At 53.1% G+C, this 27,480-nt stretch overlaps 1 protein-coding gene and 1 long non-coding RNA gene across 2 annotated transcripts; both read left to right on the top strand.

Annotated features, from left to right (window-relative positions):
- The first annotated feature begins 9,898 nt into the window (after window positions 1–9,898).
- LOC119864250 lies at window positions 9,899–11,128 on the top strand. Its single transcript, XR_005373563.1, has 3 exons — window positions 9,899–10,059; window positions 10,148–10,288; window positions 10,744–11,128. It is a non-coding gene; the product is annotated as an uncharacterized LOC119864250 (long non-coding RNA).
- A 698-nt stretch (window positions 11,129–11,826) lies between these two features.
- On the top strand, window positions 11,827–12,050 carry SMIM38 (small integral membrane protein 38). Its single transcript, XM_038563656.1, has one exon. It carries the CDS (start codon window positions 11,855–11,857, stop codon window positions 11,984–11,986), a length of 132 nt encoding a protein of 43 aa, XP_038419584.1. The 5' UTR covers window positions 11,827–11,854; the 3' UTR covers window positions 11,987–12,050.
- The last annotated feature ends 15,430 nt before the right edge of the window (window positions 12,051–27,480 follow it).

Here is a 27,480-nt window from a genome sequence, read left to right as displayed (position 1 = left end):
AGGGGCAATGGGTCCCTTCCCCGGCTCCTGAGGGACAGGCAAGCTCTGCCTGCATCAGCTGGCCCAACTTCTGGGAGCCCAGAGGGCTTGAGGGTCCTAGATCCTGCGGGAGCCCCAGAAAGGAGAAGAGAAGGGGACCCTCCTGTCACAGGCTGTCCACATGGCAGGCTTAGTGCTGCAGCCTCTCCGTGGGCAGTCTCACCAAATTCTCAGTCAAGGTCCCTCCCCTGCAGCACTAGTTTTGGGTGAATCATGTCCTGTGTGTGGCATGTTGAGCAGCATCCCTATGGCCTCCACCCACTGGCTGTCAGCCACCAACCCTCAAGTCCATGTGTTCAGATGTCACCGAATGTCCCTTGATGGGCAAGGTCACCCCAGCTGACAGAGGAGGGATATGCGGGCCCAGAGAGACCAGCGACTCACTCTTGGTTTACGGAGCAGAGCCCAGGGGAGGGCACGATCCATGCCCTGAGCGCCAGGACAGGCTTCTTGGGAATGGGAAGGAAGGTGAGCTTGACCCTGGCTCGGAGGTAAGGCCTCCGGAAAGCAGAGGGCTCAGTTATCTCTCACTGCACAACAAATTTCCCTAAGAATTAAGGGCTTAAAGCAACCATAAACACTGTCTCTCAGTCTGTGGCCCAGGCATGGGAGGGGCTTAGCTGGGTGGCCGTGGCTCAGAATCTCTCCGCAGGCAGCAGTCGGTGTCTGTGGAGGATGTGTCCCCGGGGCAGCTCCTCGGGTTTGGAGAGCCTCACTCAGCACCTCGCCACCCCTGGGTGAGCGTCCTCGATGCAAGTGGCCGGGCTCACCACGGTGAGCCACCCCAAAGGAAGCCACGGTGTCTTTTAGGGCCCTGCATGGACCCCCACAGACACATTTCTGCAGTGCCCTGTGGGCTCCCACGTTGGTCCTGTGAGGAGTGGGAGAGGCGTGAGCTCGGGAGGTGAGGATCATGGTGGAGGGGTTGGGGGTGCATCTCGGGAACTGGCTACAACCAGCAGGAGAGGCATCCAGGTGGGAGGACTGTGAGTGAGGGCGGTGTGTCTGGGTAGGAAGGAGAACAGCCTGGTTCGTGTGAGTGATGTGCATGAAAGGGATGAGGTGGGGGGACCTCGACGGCCAGGCAGGGGTTTGGGCTGGATCCTGTGGGACAGTGCCCCAAAGACCTGCGTTCCCCATGTGGCACCTCTGGTCGTTGTGGGGTCTTTGAGGGGGCTGCCTCAGTTTCTCCCTCTGCAGAATGTCGGGGTTGCAAGGGTTGACTGCAGGAAGAAGAGCTGGACGTGCTTGGTGGTCATTTAAAGAGCAGAGGCAGTATGGGTTGCTCTGTGCCATGTGGGGCTTCCCAGACAAGCCCAGCGGAGGACCACAGCCTGGGGCCCAGCCGGATGAGCCAGCGGTTCTCAGTGTGGTGTGGGAGGGCCGAGGGTATGGGGAAGTGCTCCCCCTGGTCCCACCACTTGCTCTGCTGCAGTCACCCCTCAGATGGGCTCCGTCCAGCACATCCTTCCAAGAGGTGGCCAGGAACAGGGGCCTGCTGCTGCTCGACACTCTCCCCACCTGTAGCTGATGCCCCCTCTTCCCGCTGCCTTGGGGGGGAACAGCAGTGCCCAGTGGCCTGTGGCTTGTCACCTTCCTCAGTCCCAGCACCCAGATGGACACTGGACTTCAGGAGTTTTGGGGCTGACGTGTGTCCAAGGGGAGCCCTGTCAAACCCCAGACATTTGCTCAGCAGGAAATATTACAGGGGAGACAGGCTGCCCTTGTGAGGGTTATCTTAATCCCAGGCTTCCTTTGGGGCTCCTCCTACTGCCCCTCCTGCTCCAGAAACAAAGCTCAGAATAAAAAAAAACAAAAAACAAAAAACAAAAATCAAAAACCAAAGAAATTTCAGGAGCCAGAAGCACCCTGGGCTTCATAGACTTCCCATTGTGCCTGATGGAGGGGCGACCATGCTCTGGGCCTGACGTAATGCGGCCTGGCTGGGGCGCCCCCACAGCCCCGCACCTGTGGCCACAGAGAAGCACGTTGGCGGGCCGGGTCCCTGGAAACATTAGATGCATCATCCAGGCTTAGTGTCATTTCAGATCACCTGGTGAGAATGTCGGAAATGAGGTGGGGGCTCCTGGGGGGGTGGCAGGAGGGGTGAGGAAGCAAAATCCCTCTTGGCAGGGGTGCTTGTCAGTGATGGCCGGATTTCCCAACAACGGCGTGGACTCTTGTCTCAGAGGGGGTTCTGGGCACATCTGCACTCTTCTACACCGGCGGGCTTCAGGCCGCATCCCCCACAGTGCCACATGCATTCTGGGCAAGGGATGGGTATGTGATGGCAGGACTGGCCTCCGGGATCTGTGGGGTGTCCCCTGCACACGGGACTGAGATTAGCTGGTGTCCAAGCCCATGGGCCGGGCCAGAAGGTGAGGAAGGGCCCTTCCTCCAAGGGCAGCGGCTCAGCTCAGCTGATACGGCGGCCTCGGGTCAAGGAGCCAGGGACTTGGGTCAGGCTCCATCAAGGTCACACAGGGGCAGAACAGGCATTTGTGAAGATCGAATTAGGAGAAAACTTTAGGTAACATTAAAACCATCTTTGGACAAGCTGACAGAGCAGAAACCAGTGAAAGGGCTTGGAGACCCCGTAGTGGGGTCAGACTCACTTCCCTGTGCTGTGGTTTGTTAGAAAGACCTGCCTGCCCCCCTCCTCCCCACCGCCCCCCCACCCCACCTGCCCCCGGAATAAATGCAAGACCATCTGCAAAGCGCTGAGCTTTGTTTGCCCTGGGCTGGGAATGTGTGCATCGAATGCTCTGGCGCTGTGCAAGCGATCACGAAGGGGCGACAAGGACTGATTTGGGGAGTTTTAGCGAGAAGGCGAATTTGCAAATACGGCACCCATGCATAATGAGGGCAGACTATCCCTCAGCCTCAAAGAAGAAGGGGAGCTTGAGGACCAGTCCTGGACAGGGAGGTTGGCAGAGGCCTCTCTCAGAAGGTGGAATTAAAGCCAAAACCTGAAGGTCGAGGAGGAGACAGCCCATGAGAGCCGTGTAGGGGTCAGCACGGTGTCCTTCCTCAAGGTCAAGATCAGAGTCACTGTTCCTTTCTGCACAGTTGTGGGGCAGCAGGCTTTATCTCTGCCCTTTATTTCGAGTTTGCCACGCGACCTGTCTGTTCTTTTTGTAACTTCCTTTCAGATTGTGTATTTTCCTTCTCATTTGAATCTCTCCCCCTCTACCACCCTGGACCTCAGGTAATCTCTGTTCTTTCCATGGTGACTCCAGAGGCTTTTACCAGGCGTCATCAACTTTTACACGCCTAAGTTAATTCATATTTTATTCCCCTTCCAGTGATGGGAGGCTTTAGAATATGTCACCTCCCCTCTGACTGATGACTGATGGGCAACTGTGTCATGTATTTTATTTCTAATTTTAACCTCCCCAACTTAGACATGATTTTTCTTGTTTTATGCGGTCAGTGTTTGTTTATATTTACCCAAATGTTCCCCAATGGCTCCCATGGCTCATGATTTCTCTTGCATCTTGCCTTTTCCTTCTGGGGTTATTTCTCTTTGGCCTGAAATATATTTTTTGAGATGTCTTTACAGGCCGAATCTTCGTGGCAAACATCTTAATTTTTATTTGCCTAAAAGTGAACTGATCAATCTTTTCTTTCATAGTTGGTACTTTTGTGTGTTGTTAAGACGCCGGCGCTGCCCTGAGGCCATGTCGATGTCTGTCCTTTGAACGTTTTACGGTTTTGCCTTTTGCGTTGAATGGTTCAACGACCTGGAGTCGATTTCTGTGTGAGGTGTGAGGTAGGGGGTCTGTGGTGGGCATCAGTGTTCTCCACCAAATATTCTGGGGCCTAAGTACCTCAAGGCACGCGGTCAGATGGCAACTCTCCACCCAGATCTGTATCTGTTACCCACACTGAGTAACAAATCACCACTAACACAGCAGCTTAAAGCAATACCCGTTGATTAGGTCACAGTTCGTTAGGGCAGAAGTCCGGGTGGGCTTGACAGTTCTCTGCTCAGGATCTCACAAGAGCCCAGCGTGAAGGTCTTACTGGGAGGCTCTGGGGAGGAATCCACTTCCACGCTCATGGTTCTTGACAGGATTCACTTCTTTGCAACAGTAGGACTGAGTTTCCCCGTCTTCCCACTGGCTGTCGGGCCAAGGGGCCACTCTTGCTCTTGGCTTCTAGGGGCCACCCTCAGGCTCTAGCCATGTGGGCCCTCCTCTGACAACATGGCAGCTCACTTCTTCAAAGCCGACAGGAGAGTCTCGCTCCTCTCTGCTCCGACAGACACGTCCATGTATGACCCACCTGTGGGAGTGACCGCGCCATTGCATTTGTGGTGACCCCAAACATGCGACTTGTTTTTGGCCAGTGATACATGAGCAGCTGCAGGGATGTCACCTCTGAGAGAAGCTTTAACAGGTGTCTGTGTGATTTCCCTTGGCTTTCTGTCCTTGGTGGGGTCTTTGCTGTAGCTGATACATTTGATTGCATTTGTGTTTACAACTCATGTTTCTCAAAATGCCACAGAAGGCATGAAAAGACCACCTGCGGACTGAGGAGATATAACATGAAGAATGGACAAAGAATTAGTATGAAGAGGATGGATGTTTTGATACAAGTTTTACTATTATTAAGGTACAGCAAGGTCAATGGATCAGGAGGCAGGAGCCCACTGCACCATGGGGTCATGCAGGCAAGTACCAGAGTCGGTCAGGAGAGAAAGGGAGCTCGCAGAAAAACGTGGGCGAGGACTTTACTGCAGTTTCTGTGGAAACGAATAGGTGGGGCAGGGCAAGCAGGCTGAGGATCCGCTAGTTTGAGTAATTTCAGCAGGCTCTGGGGTACTGAGGCTGTCCCTGGTTGTGTGGCACCTGCCCTGGAGCGATCAGGCCCCAGGGGGACAGTAGCTCAGAGTGTGGAGGCCTGATAAAGCATAGAGTTGGGGTATGGGCTGGTGTGTATGAGAGGCGTGCTCCTGGGCGAGCCGTTTGCTGTCTCTAGGAATGGGCTGACCCTGGCAGTCCCTCTAGGGACAGCCAGGCCCCAGATGCCAGAGCTTCAGAACACAGGATATCGATGCATGGTTAATTCAGTGAAGAATGCCTATAAATCAGTAAGAAGCAGCTCACTGGCCAAAGCCTAAACTCTAACTTCATAGGAGAGGAAACCCAACATGGAAGATTAAAAATAAAACTCTAAGACACTGTTTCTCACCTGCCAGATTGACAAACATCAGAAAGCCAGCGTTGCTGAGGATGAGAGGAGCCAGAGCATCTGCACACCGCTGTCCCAAGTGTCACTTGGTGCCACCACTTTGGAAAATAAATCAGCATCTTTCTTGCAAAGTTAAAGATATGTGTTCTTTAGGACGCCTGGGTGGCTCAGTGGTTGAGTGGGTCGGCTCAGGGCATGATCCCAGAGTCCTGGGATTGAGTCTCACATCAGGTTCCCTGCGGGGATCTTGCTTCTCTGCCTGTCTCTGCCTCTCTCAGTGTCTCTCATGAATAAATAAATAAAATCTTAAAAAAAAAAAAAAAAAGATATGTGTTTCCTTTAACCAGGCACACACATCCATAGACAAACTCCCCAAACCTTAGCGTACGTCCTTATTCACGTGTTTGTGGTTGGACACATACAGTTTTAGGTGATTGTTTTACTCCTAACCCCTATGATACGCAAAGGCATGGTTTTCTGCCTCCCTGTTGCTGTGGGGAGGCCAGCGGAGGGTCCCACTGTCACCTGGACTTCAGCTCTGCCTTGCTTCTCCGGCCGTTTCCAAGATACTCTCTTGGGCCATAATCATTCCTGATGCTCCATAATTGCTGATTTGGATCCTTGAAACCATGACTGCTGCTGCTCCTGACCGGCCCCGGGCCTGTCCCTGTGGCTCTGCGAGGTGGCAGTTACAACTAACATGTTCTTCTTTCAAGGCAGTGCTCTCTGTGTCTGTCATCTTAACATACCTGATTAAACGCAAAATCTAGGTATATTTTAATAGACTTGTCTGACGGTGGACTCTGGGATGTCTGGATCTGTGCATGGATGGCTTTTATCAGCTCTGAAGAACGCTTCTCTCCCCTCATCTGCGAGCCTTTGCCCCACTCTGTCCTCTCCTCTGGGCTGCTGTGGCCATGAGTGCCACCGTCATGGGGTGGACCCGAGCACAGCAGGGGAAGCAGCGAGCAGGAGAAGCAGGGGGTGGAAGAGGACAGAGCGCTGTGCTTGCGGACAGGTGCCGCTGCGTTTTCCACAAGCGAGCCATCGCCTGGGGCAGGCCTGGGCCAGCCTGAGCTATCTATCCCGCCCCTGATCATTGAACACCATCTCCCACTGGTGACAGTGGGGACTCCAAGAGGCGTGCGGACACAAGCCCCTTTGGGGGGGGTTGTGGCATTTCCGAGGGGCAGGCAGTTCTTGTGTGACACACATTTGGTGGCAGCAGGGCCCTTTCTTGTGGCTCAATCCAGCTCTGAGAGCCCACAGCGTCTTCCTGCCTGTCGCTCTGCAGCCCGTTCCAAGGGCCTTGCCAGCATTTCCCCGATCCCCCTGCCTTCCTTTTTAAATTTAGAAATAAATAAGAGAAACAGAATCGAGGCCCAGTCACGCCTGGGAAACTGCTGAGATCTCCCCCCCACACCCCCGCCCCACTCACTACATTTCTTTTATCTTAAAAAAAAAAAAGTACCATTAGGTCATCTCCTTCCCCCCCCCCCCCCATTTCTGGGAAAATCTTTATTTTGTGTATTTCTCAAGCATCTTGACATTCCGTCTCAGACTAACGGAGGATCACTTCCTTCCAGTTCCCCTCAAAATTCCTGCCAGTTTTATCTTTTGCAAGGGCCTCAGTGCTGCAAAGCAAACCCCCTCCCTCTGCCCCCCCTCCCCCTCGCCTCCCTGTGAAGAAGAAAGGGCCCCTGGCTCTCTGAGGTCTTTAGGCAAAGCAGATACATCCCCACAGAGCCTTCAAAGGTGCCTCCTCCAAAGCCGCAAAACTTCTGCCGGTTAACTCTTTCAAAGAGCTTTAGTGGGCCTGTGAAAGCCGTCTGGGTTCATTGATAAAAAACGAAAGAAAAGGTATTGTTTTTAGCACTGTGGAAGATATTAATGAATCGTATCAGAGGACAGCGAGTATTTGCAAGGGGCTCTGGTTACCTTCACCTACTTGTTGCCCTTAAAACACGGAACGATGGCAGAGTAAAGCTGCCCCTGCCACGACGCCGGAGCAGACGCCTCTCCCTCCCACACCCCAAAGAGTTAAGCAGAAATGGTTAATATTCCTCCCTTTGGCCCCCACGTCCCGTATTCTAATGTATGAACTCTCTCATTCAGACGTGAGCGAGCCGCATATGCTTCCCGGGCTTGGCGACAGCTCGCCTCCTCTACATGGCACGTATGGACTCCGCCGCAACGTGCGTAAAACCACAATTTTATGAACACGCAATGCTCACCTACACCGTAGGCCCCCGCCGTGCATGCACACATGTGTAGCCCCACGTCCCGAGTGGGGCTCGCTTTGTCCCCCTGCCTCCGAGGGCTCAGCCCGAGGTGAGAAACAGGGAGCAAGGTTATTAAGAATTCTGACAAGGTAGGCTGAATAAATTGTGTTTTCTTTGTGTGCCTTAATCCGGTGTTGTATTGGCTTCTCGGACATGGCTAATTTATTTGGAATTTCATTCTGTTCCTGACAGCGTCCTTGACTAGCTGTTTGATCACCTCGAGCAAAGTTACATACCAGCTTTCAACTGTTGGAAGGGCAGCGGTATAATTTTTCTCAAGTGCATTCTCCGGGGTCCGGCTTTATGCTTGCAGCGCGACGTTTCAGATGGCTGGGGCCGGCCCTTGTCGGGGAGAAGCCGACCGCGCGGGGGTCTCCCTCAGGGAGGAAGCTCTCCACTTTTACCCACTCATCCCACTGTTTGGGATTTTAATCTGCTTTTGTGGGGAGGAAGAAAGAAAATTAATTTTCGCCCGTCTGTGAGCACGGAGCATTTTAGTAGAAACCGAGTTTGAAATGCTCGTTCCGTTGACTTCACGGGTCCCCACGCCGGCTGCATTTTTCACATGCAATCTTCTCAGGGGACGAGGTGATTCAGCCACAAACCTTCCTAGGGGGCCGACCGCCGGTCTACACGGCTCCTCGTTTTCTCCAGCAACTTGTGCCTTTCTAGGCAGAAATAGGAGTTGACATTCATTCTCCCTTAATTCATATGTTTTCTGTAATGTTTGCTTATTTTTTGGTATAGCGAGCATGTCTGCTTACAGAAAAAGAAAAAATAATGATGATTTTCAATAAGCCTCCGACGCCTTTGCATGCCTCACTTGTAGCACAGATGTGGCCGGTGGTCTTATAATTTGGCCAGAACAGGTCTAACGGAAACGGGTGCTTCTTTTACTTTGGGGTCTTGAGTCCCTTCCCACCAAGTGCCTTTTAGGTGCTGGGAGCTGAGCTAAGTTCCTGAGGATGTGGCCAGAGCTCACATGCTGGACAAAGATAGAGGATTTCAGAGACATCAGTGCCATGATGAAAGTAAAAAACAAAATCAACCAACCAAACAAAACCAGGGTGATATGTTGTATGGATCCTGGGTGAGAGGACCTATCTTCACTCACTGACTCCTGCCCTGGGGTCCCTGAAGTCCACCGGATCCTGTGGCCTTTGGCAGTGATTTATTTCCCTGGCCTTGCTGGCAGACATGCGAAGGGGCTATTGCGGAACACTGCATGACACCCAGCAACTCAAATGAGGCTCTCGGGGCTGGTTCTGGTGCTGTCACCCACAGTGACAGCTGGTCCTGGGTGGGTGCTGGGCAGTGCCTCCATCCCCAGCCCTCCTCCTCTGGCCTCCCCTGAGGAAGGGGTCACCTGGCATTCTCTTAAGGAACAGTGAGAGAGGACTTGCCCGATGTTGCTTCAATGGTAGACCACTGGGGTGTAGGAAGACCGTTAGGCTCTTTGCTATAGATTTGTCCTCACCTCACTGTCTTCGATGGTCCCGGGCTGGAGCCTCCCCCTGCACAGCTCTGTCCATTGTGGAAAACTCTGACTCGCTTTGATGGGGATACTCGTCATCTTTGTCAGGGGTTGCATTTGGGGCAGGTGCTTTAAGAGGTGGTGCACTGGGAGAAATATGAGTTTGGTGGGGAGGGCAGGAAAAAAGGGAGAAGCCGAGAAGAGGTATGACTTTGGGCATGGTCTCAAGTCCATGGTGATCCTGAGCAGAATTATGGGGCCTACTTTTGGCCTTTGAGTTTGCACTGACTGTCAGGGGAGCTGGGCATTCACCCCCACCCAGCCCAGTTGGTCCTGGGCATGAAGGTCCCCCTAAGTGCTCCCCAATTCAGAGCTGCGCAGCCCCCACAGCCAAGCATGTCCCCTGGAGGAGACTTATGTTGGGAGCAAATGGACATTGAAGTCTGGGATCGGGAGCACAGAGATGGGTAGAGGGTCCCAGGGGTCAGGATGCAGCCCTGGCCATGCTCCAAACCCATCATCGCTGCAAATTACAAAATGACTAGAACAGGGAGCACGCAGTGTCTGCTTCCCGGGGGACGGTGGGAACTGAGTGACACCCGCACTGCGTGGCCTGCCTGCTGTACTGTCTCATCACCGAATTATTTTCTCCTTGTGGGCAATGGCCACCTTACCCATCTAAGGTCTGCTGCACCTGCAAGTCAGGTAGACCCTTCTCAGGAGAAGTCAGTGCTGGGCACAGCCGTGACCCTGTCCAGGGGATGGGGCATCTGCTTCCTCTCCTGAAGGGCGTGCTGACTCCGGGGCCTGAGGACATCTGTGCTGGAACGAGGAGGCCTCTGTGATCCTAAGGAGTCTGGGTGTGTGGATGCCATGTGACCAGGGTGCTGTTGACTTTGTGTGTCCCATGGTGTGCTTGGCAAACAGAGAGATTTACCCAAGGCCACCTCGTTGCCATCTGCCAGGTTGGGAGCTTTGGAGCAGGAGGCAGAGGACGGGGCTCTGCCTGGCATGCACTTGCCCCTCTGGCTCTCCTGGGGTGCCCACCCAGAGATGCTGGCCACGCAGGTAAGCAAAGTGCCCCGCTCAGGATCCAGCCTCTTTTCTCTCCTTAAGTTCGTGGCAGCTTTCTCCTGGGACTTTGTTCCATGTGCAGATGGGTGCGTCCAGGAAGGCGACTCCGTATACCACTGAGGACTTCTCTGCAACACTCTGGAAGTCTTTATCAAGGGGTTGCCCGTTCTAGAATACTCTATGTGATTGCTGCCTCCACATCGGGCTCCCATTAAGTTTTCACGTAAGTTTGAAGATCACTTCATGATCTCATATACTCTGCATGAGGCATATAAGCCCAGAGCTTAGTGTCCCCCGAGAGAGTCCTGGTCAGCAAATGTGCTGGGTCACCTGGCCAGATCCACTGGCTGGTGGCTTGCTCCATGGACAGAGGCAGAAAAAGGCATCTGCCACCCAGACCGCAAAGAAGGGCACAGTGCACTGTCAGTCTGGGTGATGGCTGAGCTTGCAGGGGTCAGCACAGAGGGGGGGATGCCACTGGGGCTCATGGTGGGTGGGACTGGCCCACGGTGAGTGCCCGGTGCACGTTCACTGGGATTATCATGATGAGAACCACACTCGAGTGCTGCCATCCTACTCCACTGCCCATCTTGGGTTGTGCTCCTTGTCAAAGCCATTGCATTTGGTCCTTAGGTAGAACCTTCTGGAAAGGCTAAGGAGCACATTCTCATTTTGTAGGTAAAGAAAAAATTCAGGAACTGGCTTCAGGTGGCCCCTGAGCCATCTCTCTGAGGAGGAGGTACCTGCGGGTGGACCATTACCCAGGTGAGAATGTGCTTGGATCCCAGGACCGGGAGTTCAGGGACCTCGGCTCTTCCTGGTGGGGCCCCTTGAGCTCCGACTGGGGCTCGCTCGTCATTTTGTCGTGGGTTGCATTCGGGGCAGGTGCTCTGTGTCATGAGGCCGTAGAGTGGGAGTGGGGGGAGGTGACCCAAGTGTCTCTTCTCCTGGAAGGCTTGGCTGGGAGAGGCCGGAGGAGGGGCAGGAGCGGCCGCGGACGGGCCTGCGCGTGTGCGTGGGGGTGGGTGCGCGGGGCCCGCGGACAGGGGCGCAGGCTGTCCCTGCGGAGGCGGGGGGGGGGGGGGGCCCTTCCCGGGACGTCGTCTGCTCCCAGCGCAGGAGGCCGCTCCGCCACCGCCACCGCCACCGCCACCGCCACCGCCACCGGACCCCACGCCTGCGCCCGCGCCGCCGGCCTCGCCCTCCCGCCCGGGGGCTGAGCCCGGCCTGAGGCCCGGGGTCGCGGCGAGGGCAGGGGGCGCCGGTGGGGGGAGGGGCGCGGGGGGAGGGGCGCCGGTGGGGGGAGGGGCGCGGGGGGAGGGGCGCCGGGGGAGGGGGCGCGGGGGGGTGAAGGGGCGGCCCCGTCCCCCGCCGCCCCCGCCGCGCGGCAGCTAATTGGGCCGAGACAGGGCCCGATTGTGTGCGCGCCGGAAGCGCGGGCGTGGGCGGCTGGAAGCGCCGGGCAAGGGGCCGCCTCGCCCCGCAGCTGCCGCGGGGCCGCGGGGTGACGTCAGCGGGGGCGGCGGGGGCGGCGGGGGCGGCGGGGGGCGCTCGCGGGCTCGGCTCGGCCTCCACAAAGCGCCCATTGTCGGCCCGGGGCGGCGCGCGGCGGGGATGGCGCCCGGGGCTCTGGGCCGCGGAGGCCGCTAGGCTCGCCCGCCGGGGAGGCCCGGGATCGGAGCGCGGGGCCGGGGGCTGTCGGGGGGGGGGGGCTGGACGCCCGGAGCCCCGACCCCGCGGCCCAGCCCTCTGCACCCCGGCCCCGGCCCCGGCCCCGGCCCCCGCCCGCATGGGCCCCGACCCGCTCCTGGCGCTGCTGGTCGCCGTCCTGCTGGCGCGCTTCCTCCTCTGGTCCTGCCTCGGCACCTACATTGAGTATAAACTGGGCCGGAGGCAGCCCCGCAAGCCCAAGGAGGACTAGGGCCCCTCCCCGTCGGGAGGGCCGGGCCGGGCTGAGGCCGAAGGTGCGCGGGCCGCGGGGCGGGGCGGGGCGGGGCGGGGCGGGGCAGGAACCGTCCCCTGTGCCCCGCGCCCCGCGCACCTGGCAGGCTGGGGCACGACCCACTCACACGGACCAGGGCTGCCCTGGCCACGGCCCGGCCCGCGGCCCGCTCAGGACAGAGGGGCCACCGGGGTCTGGGCGCTGTCACTGGGCGCGCGATCGTGGGAGTGGGTCTTGCTTTAGGGCTCTCTCTGCCTCTAATTCTTTGTAAACATGTTTGCAGGAAAACGTGGGGATGAGCCAGAGGGTTGGGGGGAGGTGCCTAAAGGACAGATGTGGTCACATCACAAGCCGGCCCCACCACCAGAGCTGCCCTGTGTGTCAGCTTCCTCTTGCCTCCCCCCGGGAAGTAATAGCAAGTTCACACAACTGCCTTGGTCTTCCCTAAAGCAGACCCCTGGAGGGTCTCAGGACAGGTGTGTGACACCCGAGTTCACCCAGCTCTGGCTGGTGGTAGGGAAACTCTCCCCATGTCTAAAACGGGCGCAGTAAGCCTTGCCTCCCTCAGAGGGGGATGACGACGGTTGGGTCACCTGCACGCTGCTGGACGTGTGGAGGACAGTGCAGGAGAGAAGCCGGGGACCCAGGGCCCTCGGTTCCTTTGTACTCTTCATGGTGTGGCTGAGACGTACCTCAGAAGGCTGACAGGTGGGAAACTTGACACAAGCCAAGCACCTGGCGCCTCCCTGCCGCCCACCTCCCCGTCACACCTAAGGAGCAGCATGTGGTAACTGCGTGGTTCTCAACCTGGTGGCAGATGCGAATTGCCCTGCAGATTTTAGCAAACGTGACCGCCAAGTCCCACAGACCAAGAAGCATGGGCAAGGGACAAGGTGTCTCCAGGAAGCTGGGACCTGGTTGCACTGTGCCTTCGCACAAGGACTGGGGGCTTGTGTCAGAGCAGAGTCCCGGGGAGCTGGTGTCGCTGACCCGGGTGAGCAGACTGAGGAAGCCCCGGCCGGAAGCTGCCCACCTAGCCTTGCGGCATCCTGGCAGACGGACCTGAGCCAGGCGTGCAGCGGGGCCCGACAAGCTCATCGACACGGAGATCTCTTGCTCCTGGACGACCTGCCACGCTTGAGACAACCGCGGGGACTGGGGAGCCGGTCAGCCAAAGCAGTGACCTTCTGAAGGTGGGACAAACCAACCCAAGAGACTTTTGATGGTGGGGTGTCTGGGGGATGGTTTGCAGATGAGGCTCTTCTCTTGTGGGTGACAGTCTGGAAAATCTGCACAGGGTGGGGTTACCCTGCATTGATTCATCCAGGTCTGGGGGTGGCTGTCCTCTGAGCAGTTGTATCAGCCAGTGGCCCAGCAGCACCGCATCCTCCCCGTGTCAGGAACCTGACTAGCATTAGGGAGGAGGTGCTCTCATCATTCTTCAGGAAAGTGCCTTTCAGTTCTCTTTAAAATGCTGGTGTGATTTTACTGATCTAAGAAGAATGACATTCATTATCAGGGTCATATGCCGAAGAGGTTTGCCTAGGATTGTCCATTTTAAAATGGAAAGTTCCGTGTCCTGGGAGACTCCTCCATCCAGGGCAAAGCAGTCCCCCAGCCCCTACTCAGATGGGGGAAGTCAGCTCAAACAACATGTGGCGGGCCTGCCCGTAAGCTGCGTCCCGCCTGTGTGGGCACATGGCTACGCGGAATGGCATCCCCACACGTATTTGAGGTTTGCCATTTGGTCCCGTGAGCCAGAATTCTGGGGCTCTCGCAGCAACCCCTTCCGTTGAGGCTGCCTGGCACAGAGGACAGAAGCAGGTGCAGCTGCCAGCACAGGACCCTGGAAGAAGACCAAATTCTGTAGTGTTACTTGAATCACTTTCCAGTTACACTAGTCAAGATATTACCCCCTTCCCCCGCCCCGCTTAGGCCAGTTTACGTTGGTTTCTTTATTCACAAATGACAATTCTGATGAATGCAGGCCTCTGCATCCGCGCACCAGCCATCCATCTACAGCCTCACGACGCATGCCTGGCTCAGAGCAGGCCCTCAAGCCACGGCGGCTGAGTGAATGAGAGGCTGTGCCCTGGCCTGATAGCAGGCAGCGACTGCATCCAGCTGCAAGTAACGGCCAAGGGAACAGTCACTTAAGCAGGAAGAGCTTGTTTTCCTCTTCAATTTTCTTCTTTTCACGTAGCAAGAAGTCTGGCTTTTGTCATTCCCAGGCCGTGGTGTGGCAGCTCCGGGATATTATCAAGGACTTAGCCCCTTCCATATTTCTGTCCTGCCATCCTTCACACGTAGCTTTGGTCTTCATGGTCACAAGAAAGCTACTGCTACTCCGGGCGTCTTGAGTGAGTTCCAGGCAGGAAGAGAAAGAAAAGGGTGATAGAGGGGGGAGAGGCTTTCCCTTGATGTGTAAAACCCTTAGTTGTACGGCTCACAAACTAGAATCATGTCACCTGGCATTCCTAGATGCAGAGGAGGCTGAGAAATAGAGTTTTTTAGCGGGGCTCACTGCCACCTGAGACGTCAGGTTTCTCTTATAAAGGATGGCTACCTGGATATTAAGTAGGCAACTGGCCACCACTGGCCTTATTTTTTTTTTTTTAAAGATTTTATTTATTCATGGGAGAGGGAGAGAGAGAGAGGCAGAAGCAGGCTCCATGCAGGGAGCCCGACATGGGACTCGATCCCTGGTCTCCAGGATCACGCCCTGGACTGAAGGCGGCGCTAAACCGCGGAGCCACCCGGGCTGCCCTGCCACTGGCCTTTTGCCATTCTTTTTAATTGTCTTCATTCAGAACACTGTTTTGGGTATTTGGGTGACTTTTGTGGTACCCTTATGTGCCAGCTTTGCCCTTGTCTGCTCTTTAGGGACAACAGCTGTGCTCAGCTGTCTTTTGCAGCTCCACCCTGGAGTCGGCCCGTCTTCTTGGGGCTCCTAAGAATTGTTCCAGTAAGAATGTCTGAGGCTGAAACAGACATGTTCCTTCTGAGAGATACAAGGAAATTCTCCTTTGCCCACAGTGGGTAGCAACAGGCCCAGACTGTAGCACATGGAAGGTAGACGGTGAACAGCTGATGGATAGGTGAATGGTAGTGATGGCTAGTGGGTGGATAACTGGGTCTTCAACTCGGTAAGCATGGGGGAGTGGAGGACTCATACTAGGAGAGGCAGCGTGGATACAACGTGTAAAACACAGTGCCTGCCCTCAGGTAGCTTCCAGGCTGGGAGCTAAGAAGTGGGCAGAGAGACCTGGAAATAGATACTAGCTCTGCACTAGGCAGATGGTTATTAAGCACCAAAAGTGTGGTCAGTGCAGGGATGCCTGGGTGGCTCAGCAGTTGTGCATCTGCTTTTGGCTCAGGTCATGATCCCGGGGTCCTGGGATCGAGTCCTGCATCAGGCTCCTGCAGAGAGTCTGCTTCCGCTGCCTATGTCTCTGCCTCTCTCTCTCCATGTCTCTCGTGAATAAATAAATAAAATCTTTAAGCAAAACAAAAAGTGTGGCCAGTGCAAATTAAGATATACTGCCGGTGTAAGATACACACCAGATTTTGAAAGCTGGATACAGAAAAATATTGTATAATCTCATTAATAATGGTCTTACATTGATCATGCATGGAAATGGTAATATTTTGGTCATAATTGGGTTAAATAAAATACTAAAATTCATTTCAGCTGTTTCTTTTAGTGTGTTTTAATGTTGCTATTAGAAAATTTAAAAGTACGTATGCAGCTTACAGTATTTTTATATCGTACAGCATGGTGCCCAAACTGTATAATGTAAAGAAGTGCCCGAGTGGGCACACTGTATTTTACAGGAATGCAGAAGAGGGCTTTCTGGAGAACGATTTGAAGTGATAATGTAAGTACTACACACCAGAGCTTATGAGATGCAGCTAAAGCTGTTCTTATAGGAAAAGTCATTTCTTAAAATACTTACATGAACAAATAAGGGAAAATGAAAATTGGTGAATTAAGTACATGACTCAATAAATTTAAAAAAGAATGATAGAACAAAGCTAAGAAACACAGAAGAGACGCAAAGAGAAATAAAGGTAAGAGAAAATTAGTGGACAGCCCGGGTGGCTCAGCGGTTTAGCGCCGCCTTCAGCCCAGGGCGTGATCCTGGAGACCCGGGGTCGAGTCCCACATCCGGGCTCCCTACATGGAGCCTGCTTTTCCCTCTGCCTGTCTCTGCCTCTCTCTCTCTCTTTCTCTCTCTCTCTCCCCTCTCTGTGTATTCTCATGAATAAATAAATAAAATCTTAAAAAAATATATAAAAAAGAGAGAAAATTGGTGTAATAACAAAGTGATAGAATTAATAAATGTCCCCAAGTCCTGGATTTTTAAAAATAACATTTCTTATAGGTTTCCTTCTCCTTTTTCTTTTTCAACATTGTGTTAAAATACACAATGCAAAATTTACTATCTTAAGTTTTTTTTTTTTAAGAGAGAAAGCGCAGGCGTGAGTGGGGGGAGGGGCAGGGGAGAGAGAGAGAGAGAGAGAGAATCTCAAGCAGACTCCATGCCCAGCGAGGAGCCTGACATGGGGCTGATCTCATGACCTGAGCCAAAGTCAAGAGTTGGGCTCTTACCTTACTGGTTGAGCCACCCAGATGCCCCCAGTAACCGTTTTTTTTTTTTTTTTTAAGATTTATTTATTCAAGATAGACATAGAGAGAGAGAGAGGCAGAGACACAGGGGGAGGGATAAGCAGGCCCATGCCGGGAGCCCGACGCAGGACTCAATCCTGGGACTCCAGGATCGCGCCCTGGGCCAAAGGCAGACGCGAAACCACTGAGCCACCCAGGGATCCCTCCATTAACCGTTTTTAAGTATATAGTTCAGTGGTAGTTTTGAGGGAAAAAAGCTAACAATCAATCCCATTCTTATGTTTTAAATTTACCAGTGAAGAGTGAGCTCGTGAAACTCTAGGCCCCCATGCTTCATGTGAATAAAAGCAGAATCCCAGATCCAGGTGCTCTGTCTCTCCAGCTGTGACCTTGCCGTGTGGCCCCAGGTGTGCTGTGTGATTTCCACGTCCAAACCTTCATTTTTTCAACGTTTCCTGACAGTTGCTACTGAAGACCATCTTGCAATCACAATAAGAACCACAGGAGCCAGTGTGGCCACAAACTAGGTTGTTGGTAGGCTGAGACCACACACAACACCTCTTTAAATCAAGAAAGAAAGCATTGAAAGGCCCAGAATGTTTCAAAGAAGGACCCCTACTACACCAAATACTCAATACTATTTATACTGCTCTAGCTCATAAAAGAGGGAAAGCTCCCAATTTTTTTTATGTAGTAAGCATCTCATTGATACCAAAATCTAGCAAACATAGCATGAAAAGAAGAAATGCATGCTGATGTCACTTAGAAATACCGACACAAAAACTTGAATCACCAAATTAAGCATCACATCAGAGGGCTAAAACATCATGACTAAGTGGAGTGGGTTCCAGAAATGCAAGAGTGATTGGATACTAGAAAATCAGTTAATATGATTTCCTGTAGTAATAGCTCCAAAGAGAAAAAATAATTTCACAATTTCCTTAGCTGTATTTCCAAAGGCATGTGGATAAAACTCATATCCAATCTCAACAAAACTTATCACAAAACAGAAATACATAATGTGTTGGTGTGTTTGTATTTATTTATTTATTTATTTATTTATTTATTTATTTATTTATTTATTTATTTATTTATAAAAGATTTTATTTTATTTATTCATGAGAGACACAGAGAGGCAGAGACTCAGGCAGAGGGAGAAGCAGGCTCCCTGTAAGGAGCCCAATGCAGGACTCGATCCTGGGACTCCAGGATCACTCAGGCAACCCTGAGCCCGACGCTCAACTGCTGAGCCACCCAGGCATCCCTGTTGGTATGTTTTTAAGCTGAGAAGGTAGTTCTCTCTTAACAGAGAAGGTAGCATCACGACAGGTAGGGAGGCGCCAGCAATGTCACTGTTAAACCCCGGAGTCGAGAGGAAGATGTTCACAGCTGCTGGCACCGGGCCATCTAGACAGAGATACGCTGGCACAAAAGACCCCATTTATAAGAAGCAATGTCAAGGACAGAGCACATGGGAGCAAACTTGATGAGAAATGTGTCAGGTGCTCGGAAGGCCAAGTTGCTCCCTTCTGTTGGTTTTGGGGTGCACTTTGGATGCTGCAGAGGAGATTTCCTGCAGACAGGAGACCCTGGGAGTGAGGGGGCTGATGGGGGGGTGGCTGGGGTGGGGTGGGGGGGTCAAACCTGCCCCTCCAGGACAGACCCAACCATGTTTGTCTGTCTCGCTTATTCCGATTCCCTTGGGCCTGTGGGGGCGGTGGGAACCTGGCACCCCACTCGAACCTTCAGAGCCCCAAGAGCTGAGGCTGCTCCATAGCTGCCTTCTGGGCCACGCTCTCTGGCTATTGTCATTGCAGCTTAGCCAAGACTGCACAGAGCAAAGCCACTACCTTTTTTGGGAGGGTGGAGGGTGCTCACGTGTAGGGTGGCTCATTGTCATGGGTCCGAGGGATCCGCTTGGGTTCGGGGGTTCCCTGTGACACATTTGCAGTGCTAAAATCAGGAGCGTCTTGGGCGTGCTGGGATGGTTAGTCATCCTATTTGTATGAAGTCCTGGGTAGTAATGAATTAAACCATCCAAAGAGAATTCTGGTCTTTGCCCTGGGAGGGAACCTTAGGCTCTTGGAATGTTCCTCCGATCAAAGTGCCCTGGTTTTCCTGGGACCTTGGGCCACATGGGACAGTCTAACCATGTGATTTGTTATAGGGCCATGCGGTTTCTTCTTGATCTCCAGGTGGGCTGGAGACTGAAGCCTGGATATGTGGGTGGTCAACCACGTCTAGGGGGTCCAACCCAACAACAACTGCACACCGAGGCTCGTTTCGGGGAGAGCGTCCTGGTTGGTGGCACTTTGCATGTGCCACACATTCCTCTGGGCTGGAGCTGACGCTGTCCAAGGCCCCACTGGGAGAGGGCGGCCAGAGGCTCCATGCATGGAACTGACCTAGACTCTGTCCCGTGCACCTCTGTCCTTGGCTGGTTGTGATCCCGATCCTCTTGCTGTAATAAACCACCACGGTGAGCATGGAGCCTCTGGTGAGTTTGGAGTCCTTCTTCTTTTTTTTTTTTTTTTTTTTTTTTAAGATTTTATTTATTTATTCACGAAAGGCAGACACAGAGAGAGAGAGAGGCACAGACAGAGGCAGAGGGAGAAGCAGGCTCCATGTAGGGAGCCTGACATGGGACTCGATCCCGGGTCTCCACTGAGCCCCACTGGCTGCCCTGGAGTCCTTCTAAGGAATGATGAACCTGAGCGTGGGTTGGGGACTCTTGAACTTGTAATTGGAGTCAGAAGTGAGGGTGGCCTTGGGGATGTTCCTGCACCTTCCTTGCCTGCCCCCTGGTGCCCTGAAAACCACAGAAGGGCATCCCGGGAAAGGCCGGCCTGCTTTCCACCTCTCCCCCAGCGACCTAACCCCCACCTGCAAGCGCTGCCCATGGTGTCAGTTTCTTGTATCTCATCTGGAGCTGTTCCTAGTACTTTCGAGAAGACACATATGCCTTCTCCTACCCATGAACCTTCTTATTCTATTGCTCCATATCGGCTTTTGAGTTTCTATTTTTTCTATAATGTACATGTACTTTTTCTTTCTTTCAATTTATGAAAGAAATAAAGAAACAACTGGGTTATACATATTGGGAAAGCACAGCAAGTGAGAACCCCCGAGGTGAGGGTCTGGAGGGGCTCAGGGAGGGTCTGTGTTTGGGGGGGCAGGGGTGAGTAGGGGAGGGATGCCTGGAGTGGGGGAGCAGGCGGGCGGACGGGGTGGCCCCATGGCCTGTGCACTAATCTCATCACTAGAAATGCTCCCCCCACACCCCATGCAGTGTGGGAACTGGTTCATTCTTCCCGCCCCAGGGACTTGGCACCCGGTCTTTCCCCTGGCCGAGGGTCATTGAGGAGGACACAGCCAAGGCTGGTGCAGGGACACCTGGGCAGCCTCCGTGGCCAGCCTGTGTGGGGACAGGATGGGGAGGCAAGACCTTTAGAAACAGCTCACTGGTCCTGACATCATTCCCTGGACGGGACGTGACACATGCCATCCTCTGTTCAGCCGCCCTTTCTGGTGTCCCGGGCATCCTGAGATGGGATATTTTGGAGGGGCAGGTGGATGGGGGGTGACCGCCTCACCTCTCAGCTGGACATTGGCCCCTGGGTGCGGCAGGCCAGCCGGCCCCCTGCCCCTCTCCCCCTAACCCCGCTTGGCCGGGGAACAGGCGCTCAGCCTCAGCAAGCTCCCCCGAGAGCAGGCTGCAGAGCCTCCGCGGTGCAGATGAGTCACCCATTCTAAAAATAAGAAGAGTTAAGTCATGAAAGAGCGTATTTCCTTTTTAAGTCAGATATGTCTGCTGAGGGACCCCCAGCAGTTTGGTGCTGCAGGGAGGGCCAGGAGCCTCTGCTCTACGGGTCACTGGGGCTCTGTCCCCCCCACAGTGCCCCCATTCACACCCACTCCCTGCTATTAGCACCCGCACAGGCTTGGCATGGGGCAAGACGGATGCAGATGGTCCCTGCCTCCTGCACCTCCCGGGTGTGGAGAAAATGAACTACGTAAATAATACCCACGTCGGGCAGGTGGTCCTAAGGGCTATAAGAGACGGGTGGTGTGCCACAGGGATATGCATAGGGGAGGGGTCCTTAACTCTCTCTCAGGGTCTGCAGAAGGCTTCCTGGAGGTGTCGCCAGAGTTAGGACTCAGGGGGCTCAAGGGGCAGATAGTGGAGGAGTGGTGTCCTAGGCAGGAGAGACCGTATGAGCAAGGGCACTGAGGCTAGAAGGCTCATGGCAAGGTTAGGATCCTGAGGAGGACGTCTCAGATCACCTGGTGACACAGGTAGATTCCTGGGCCCTAGAACAGGACCAACAAGCCAGCAGGCAATTCTCAGACTCTTTAAAGTTTGAGATCCATTAGTCTGGCCACTGGGTATGTAGAGGAGAGAATGAAGAGGTACAATGGCAGGGCAAATTAGGTCCAAGTTATTAGGGCTTTGACACTCACCTAGGAGTTTGACTTTATCATACTGGCAGGAGGGAGCTTTCAAGGGAGTGACACTCCTGGATCTGTGCTTGGGAATGGTCCCTGAGAGCAACGAAGGTGATAGATCAATGGAATGAAGGATTCCAGGGGTGAGGAGCCTGGTCAGAAGCCTGGGCAGGGGTCAGGGGGCCTGGACCATAGAAGTAATGTGAGGGAAAGGGTCGGGGTTCTGGGAGACAGCAGGGACAGGACTTGGGCCACTCCCTTTGCCTCAGGCTTTGGGGGAAAGCCCTTTGGTGGGCCCCAGGAAAGTGTGTGCGGAGTATGAGCACATGTGGGAGAATTGGGTGGTTGTCATCGCTGGAGGAGGAAGGGAAGGGAGAGGAGGAAGGGGAAGGGAGAGGAGGAGGGGAAGGAGGGGGAGGAGGAGGGGGAGCCAGCAGTCGTCTGGGTTTGAATGCCACATCCTCTCCTTCTGCCCATGTGACCTGGGCACATGTTTTAACCTCACCAGGGACCAGGTTCCTGTCTACAAGATGGAGACAGGATGGCCACGGCCCACGAAGCTCGTAGAGGAGGACCTGTGCACAAAGAGCCCATCTGTGCCAGGTTGCAGGAAGGCCCAGAAGCTTCCCTGGGGGTGCATGCACCAGTGTGTCCGGGACTTTTCTGGTCATCCCAAGAATTTGGCTGATGCCACAAAACTGAAGATGAGAGGTGATAAGAGCCCCGTATGCTTTTTCTTTTTTTAAAAAAAGATTTTATTTATTTATTTTGAGAGAGAGCACACGCACGTGTGTGCACGAGTGGGGGTGGGGGGCAGAGGCAGAGGGAGAAGCAGACTCTTCGCTGAGCAGGGGGCCTGACTCTGGACTCGATCCCAAGACCCTGGGATCTTGACGTGAGCTGAAGGTAGATGCTTCAGCCACGGAGCCACCCCAGCGCCCAGAGCCCTGCATTCTTGAGAGTTGTGGCTCTCCTGGTGCCATCAGACTGAACGACTAGGACTGTCAGCCCCGTCACCATCCCCAGCCTGAATGGGACGGGGAGATGGGACTGGTGCCTGAGGGTCACGGCAGCACAGATGATTCAATCCAAAGTCAGGAGGGGGCCCCAGTGAAACTACTCAGAGGCTGGGGTGCCCACAGGGAGCGAGGAGCGACACGTACTGTGGTGTGGAACTGCGGCCACGGCTCCTTCGGGCCCAGACCACGGCTGGTGGGTGGGGTCCCGGTTTCTTGGACCTGGTGGCCACACGTGAGTGTAGTGCCTGGTGCCTGCTTTTCTCCTCGTGAGTTCAGGAGGCTGGGGCCTGGCTGAATGACGAGCCATGGCAGAGGGGCCACCTGCTGGCCCCACAGATATGTGTAAGCAGGGCAGAGACTCCTAATTTTCCCAGAGGGTCAAGTCATTGCACCTCAGTCCTCTCTGGTGTCACCCTTCTGAGGCTTCGCCATTTCCTCAGCTCTCCTGTGGCCGGTGTGGTCATGGGATTGAGTTGTGGTCCATGGGATGTGGGAGGAAGGGGTGCATGCCACTGTCAGCTGCACCCTGGGGAGGGATGTGTTTTCGTGTCCTCGCTCCTCCCTGTTGGGCTAGATCACAAGCCACAGGGGACAAAGGAGAGGAGGCTGATGTCCTTGGTGATGGGGGTGCAGCAGGCAACGTGCTACGAGGATCCCAGCTCCTTGGACAGCCCTATGGCGCGGGATCCCTGCCCCACTGTGGGCCACCCTCAAGCTCCAGGCTCTCACGAAAGAGAGACATGAACTCCTATCTTGTGTGCGCCATTGTACTGGGGGCTCTTTGTTACGCAGCTTTCTCCGTATCCTAACTGGTATGCCCTTTCAATACACCCGTTTTGTTCAGTCTTCTCATTTGTGAAATAGCCCCGATTGCCCTCCCCACGGCACAGAGCCAGGAGGTGCCAAGGACATGCACACACCCTCGATGAGGTCTCATGGGCTGTCCCTTTTCCTGAACACTTGCCCCTGGGATGCCTGCCTTCTGCTCAGGGTGTGATCCCAGGGTCCTGAGATCGAGTCCCACATCAGACTCTCTGCACAGAGCCTGCTTCTCCCTCTGCCTGTGTCTCTGCCTCTCTCTCTCTCTGTGTCTTTCATGAATAAATAAAATCTTTAAAAAACAATAAATGCTTATCCTTCTTCCCCACCTCCCTGTAAGCCTTCCAAGGCCAGACTGTGGCCTAACACTGCACCTCCGAAGAAGCATTTGCTGCCTGTCAGGAAAACAAACCCTCTCTGGCCATCAGCTGTCCCCATCATGTCCTCAGAGGGACATAAAGCAGCAGGAGAATCAGAGAGAAATGACCACCCTCTGCCACCCGCTTCTCCTGTCACAGGTGATAACAGGGCGGGTGGAGGTGGGCTTGGAGGAAATATATGCAGGAAAGGTTGTTATTTGATGTGTGTGTGTGTGGAGCATCTTCGTGGCTGGTGGAGAGTTCTGGAATCTGCCTTTAGGAAAGGCCTTCACTCGCAGGAGTGCTCAAAGCCGAGGTGGGCTGGCTTGTCCATCCCTGGAACTGGTGGTGTGGGCTGGGGCAGCTGAGATGTTTCTGTAGGGCCGGAGGTCTTGGGCCTGAGTGAGCGGTGTCCCCCTGCTCAGGTGGTCCTACCAATGGGCAGCCAGGCAAACGGTGCCACCATAGCCAACGGCAGGTTCCTCATGATGCCCTTGGAAGCCATCCTTCCTGGCTGTCTTCACCCCCGCCTTCAGGCCTCCCAAAGTACCTGGCAGGTGCTCACCATGGCGGTGTGGACAGCTGTCTGATTGTGGTCTCCGCAGTCCCTGAGTGTGCATGTGTCACTCTTGCTCGGGACACTGTGGGCTGGCCAGGGACCAGTGGGAAGGGAAAAGAGAATCCTCCAGAAACAGCCTGGCCTGGCTGTCCATCCTCAGCTCCCAGCACTTCGCAGAAAGAGCACGCTCTAGAAGGTGACAGATACCTACAAATAAGAAGTCAGGATGGAGAGACAATAGGCATCAACTAAGGAAGGAGGAACTGGGGACAAGGCCGGGGTAGGAAACACACGTGCTGCTCACGACATCCTCCAAGGTTGTGAGGGCTGAGCTGCAAATTCCTGGCGGCCAAAGTGAGCAGGGAAAGAAGAAAAGTTTCCAGTTTATAGAGTCCTTGGAGGAAACACACTGCTCCTTAGTGACAGTAAATGTGTCCTTAGCCCTTATTATTTACTTATTTTTCCTTAGCCCTTGTTTGTAAAATAAATTGGTCACGAGGGGCTTCACCTCAAAATTATTGGGAGATACACTAGCAATATGTGTCCTTCCACTCCATGAGCACAGAATGTTTCTCCATTTCTTGGTGTCTTCCTCAGTTTCTTTCGTGAGTGTTCTATAGTCTTCAGGTCCTTGATCTCTTTGGTTAGCTTTATTCCTAGGTCTCTTATGGTTTTTAGTGTAATTGTGAGTGGGATCGGTTCCTCGATTTCCTTTCTTCTGCCTCATTGTTAGCATATAGAAATGCTACTGACTTCCGTGCATTGATTTTATATCCTGCCACTTTGTTGAATTCCTGTATCAGTTTTAGCAATTTTTTGGTAGAGCCTTTGGGGTTTTTACATAGAGTATCATGTCACCTGAGAAGAGTGAAAGTTTGACATCTTCTTTGCCAATTCGGATGGCTTTTATTTCTTTTTTGTTGTCTGATTGCTGAGGCCGGGACTTCCAGTGCTGTGCTGAATGGCAGTGGTGAGAGTGGGCATCCCTGTCGTGTTCCTTACCTTAGAGAGGAAGCTCTCAGTGTTTTGCCATTGAGGGTGATACTCGCTGTGAGTTTTTCGTGGATGGCTTTTACGATATTGAGGTATGGTCCCTTTATCCCTGCATTGTGAGAGTTTTATCAAGAAAGGATACTGTATTTTGTCAAACGCTTTTTATGCATCCATTGAGAGGATCATATGGTTCTTGTCCTTTCTTTTATTAACGTGATGTATCACATTGATTGATCTGTGGATTTGAACCACCCTTGGAGCCCAGGCATAAATTCCAATTGGTCCTGGTGAACCAGTATATTGGATCCTATTGGCTAGTATCTTGAGAATTTTTGTATCTGTGTTCATCAGGGATATTGGTCTGTAATTGTTTTTTGGTGGAGTCTTTGTCTGGTTTAGGCCTCCTAAAATGAGTTTGGATGTTTTCTTCACATTTCTATTTTTTGGGAACAGTTTTAGAAGAATAAGTATTAATTCTTCTTTAAATGTTTGGTGGAATTACCCTGGGAAGCCATCCGGCCCTGAACTCTTGTTTTTTGGGAGATTTTTTTTGATGACTGATTTAATTTCTTTGCTGGTTATGTGTTCTGTTCAGGTTTTCTATTTCTTCCTGTTTCAGTTTTGGTAGTTTATGTTTCTAGGAACTTATCCATTTCTTCCAGATTGCCTAATTTGTTGGCATATAATTGCCCATAATATTCTCCTATAATTGTATTTGCAATGACATGGATGGAACTAGAGGGTATTATGCTGAGCGAAATAGTCAGAGGAAGACAAATACCATATGATTTCACTCATCTGTGGAATTTAAGAAACAAAACAGATGAACATAGGGGAAGGGAGGGAAAACTGAAATAAGATAAAAACAGAGAAGGAGGCAAACCATTAAAGACTCTTAATTCTAGGCAACAAGCAGGGCTGCTGGAGGGGTGGGGGTGGGGAGATGGGGCAACTGAGTGACAGCATGAAGGAGGACACTTGATGGGTGTTATATGCAACTGACGAATCACTAAATTCTACACCCGAAACAACTAACACACTATATATTAGCTACATTGAATTTAAATAAAAAAATTAAAATGTAAAAAAAAATTATTGGGAGATACGATTATAGCATTAGCCAATGTTCTCCAGAAAAAAGGAACCAATATGATGTGTGTTTATATAGAAAGCTATTTATTATAAGGAATTGGCTCCCACAATCATGGAGGTTGGCAAGTCCAAAATTTCTGGGATGGGCTGGCAGGCTGGAGCCCTAAGAGAGCTGATTTTCTCGTTCAGGTTGGAGAACAGTCCGCTGTACAGCCAGGAAGAGCTAAAGTTGCAGAGAAGTCCAAGGGCAGTCTGGTGGAGAATTGTCTTTTTGTCCTTTCAGGCCTTCGACTCATTGGATGAGGCCCACCACATAGGGAGAGCCATCTGCTTTACTCGTTCTACCAGTTCCTAAAAACACCCTTGTAGGAACATCCACGATAATGTTTTTTAAAATTAATTAATTAATTAATTAATTTTTTTACACGATAATGTTTAACTGAATATTTGGGCACCCTGTGGCCCAGCCAAAATTAGCCATCATTGTGATGGCAGGTATCCCCCATCTTTACAGCAAATGCACTCATGCATTGACTGGGTTGGTCCCCCAAATGCACTCAAGAAGGCACTTGTGTGGGGAGGTGGCCATTGTTCTCATGGAGGAGAGATGAGCCCACTGCCCCTTTCTACCATGGGCCTGTCTCCAGGGCTGGAGTACATGGCGGTGGGGGGTGGGGGGAGCGCTGAGATTCTCTGACCACACTGTTGACCACAGAGCCATGCAGTGTGCTCATTTGTTTATTTATCTTTTCATGGGGGAGGGTGTGTGTATATGTGTGTGTGTTTTGGAAAAGAAGAAAATGAAGGTGCCAGATGTGTGAGGACCCATCAGGAAGAGTGATTTCAGGGCCATAGCCTCGGACAAATGTCAGTGGGGGATCTTTAGCTTCTCTTGTCAGCCGCAAGTAGCATCTCACTCACAAGAGCAAAGGAAGCAGAGCAGAAGGAGGATGGGCAAAAGATCCACCCAAATTTGGGAAGGAGGGAAGAGAAGAAACAGCTGAAAGAGAAGTGGCACCTTGCTTCACTTCAGAGCACTTACGTTGTAGTGACTTGCAGCCTCTCCTCAACTGATACCCTGGCTGTCACCTCCAGAAGGGAGTCGATGCCCAGTGGAGTCAGAGGGACACGGACAGGAGGCCATGCTGCCAGAGCACCGACCAGCAGAACCAAACTGTGCTGGGGAGCACCTGGTAGGAGCTGGGAGCACGGAGAGGGGACGGGGGAGAGACTACCTCAGCTTCCCCCTCCTCTCGCCCTCCACTCTTCCATCTGTCCTGCTGACCAGGACAGTCCGAAGCCTGAGGGCAAAGGCCTCTGGGACATGTAGGTGCCTGCCAAGGATAACCTTCCCTGACACCGAAACCATGTCCTCACACCCCCACCCATGTGGGCTGGCTCAGCACCTTACCCCCAGGCTTACCTGCTTTTCTTTTTTTTTTTTTTAAGATTTTTAATTTATTTACTCATGAGAGACACAGAGACAGAGATAGAGAGAGGCAGAGACACAGGCAGAGGGAGAAGCAGGCTCCATGCAGGGAACCCAATGTGGGACT

The sequence above is a fragment of the Canis lupus genome, chromosome 18 (genome assembly GCF_011100685.1).
Source record: "Canis lupus familiaris isolate Mischka breed German Shepherd chromosome 18, alternate assembly UU_Cfam_GSD_1.0, whole genome shotgun sequence".
NCBI lineage: Eukaryota > Metazoa > Chordata > Mammalia > Carnivora > Canidae > Canis > Canis lupus.
This window is presented reverse-complemented; position numbering and strand designations above follow the sequence as displayed.

Excerpts from the sequence above, each read along its gene's own strand:
- SMIM38 (XM_038563656.1), top strand. The coding sequence starts at position 11,855 with ATGGGCCCCGACCCGCTCCTGGCGCTGCTGGTCGCCGTCCTGCTGGCG.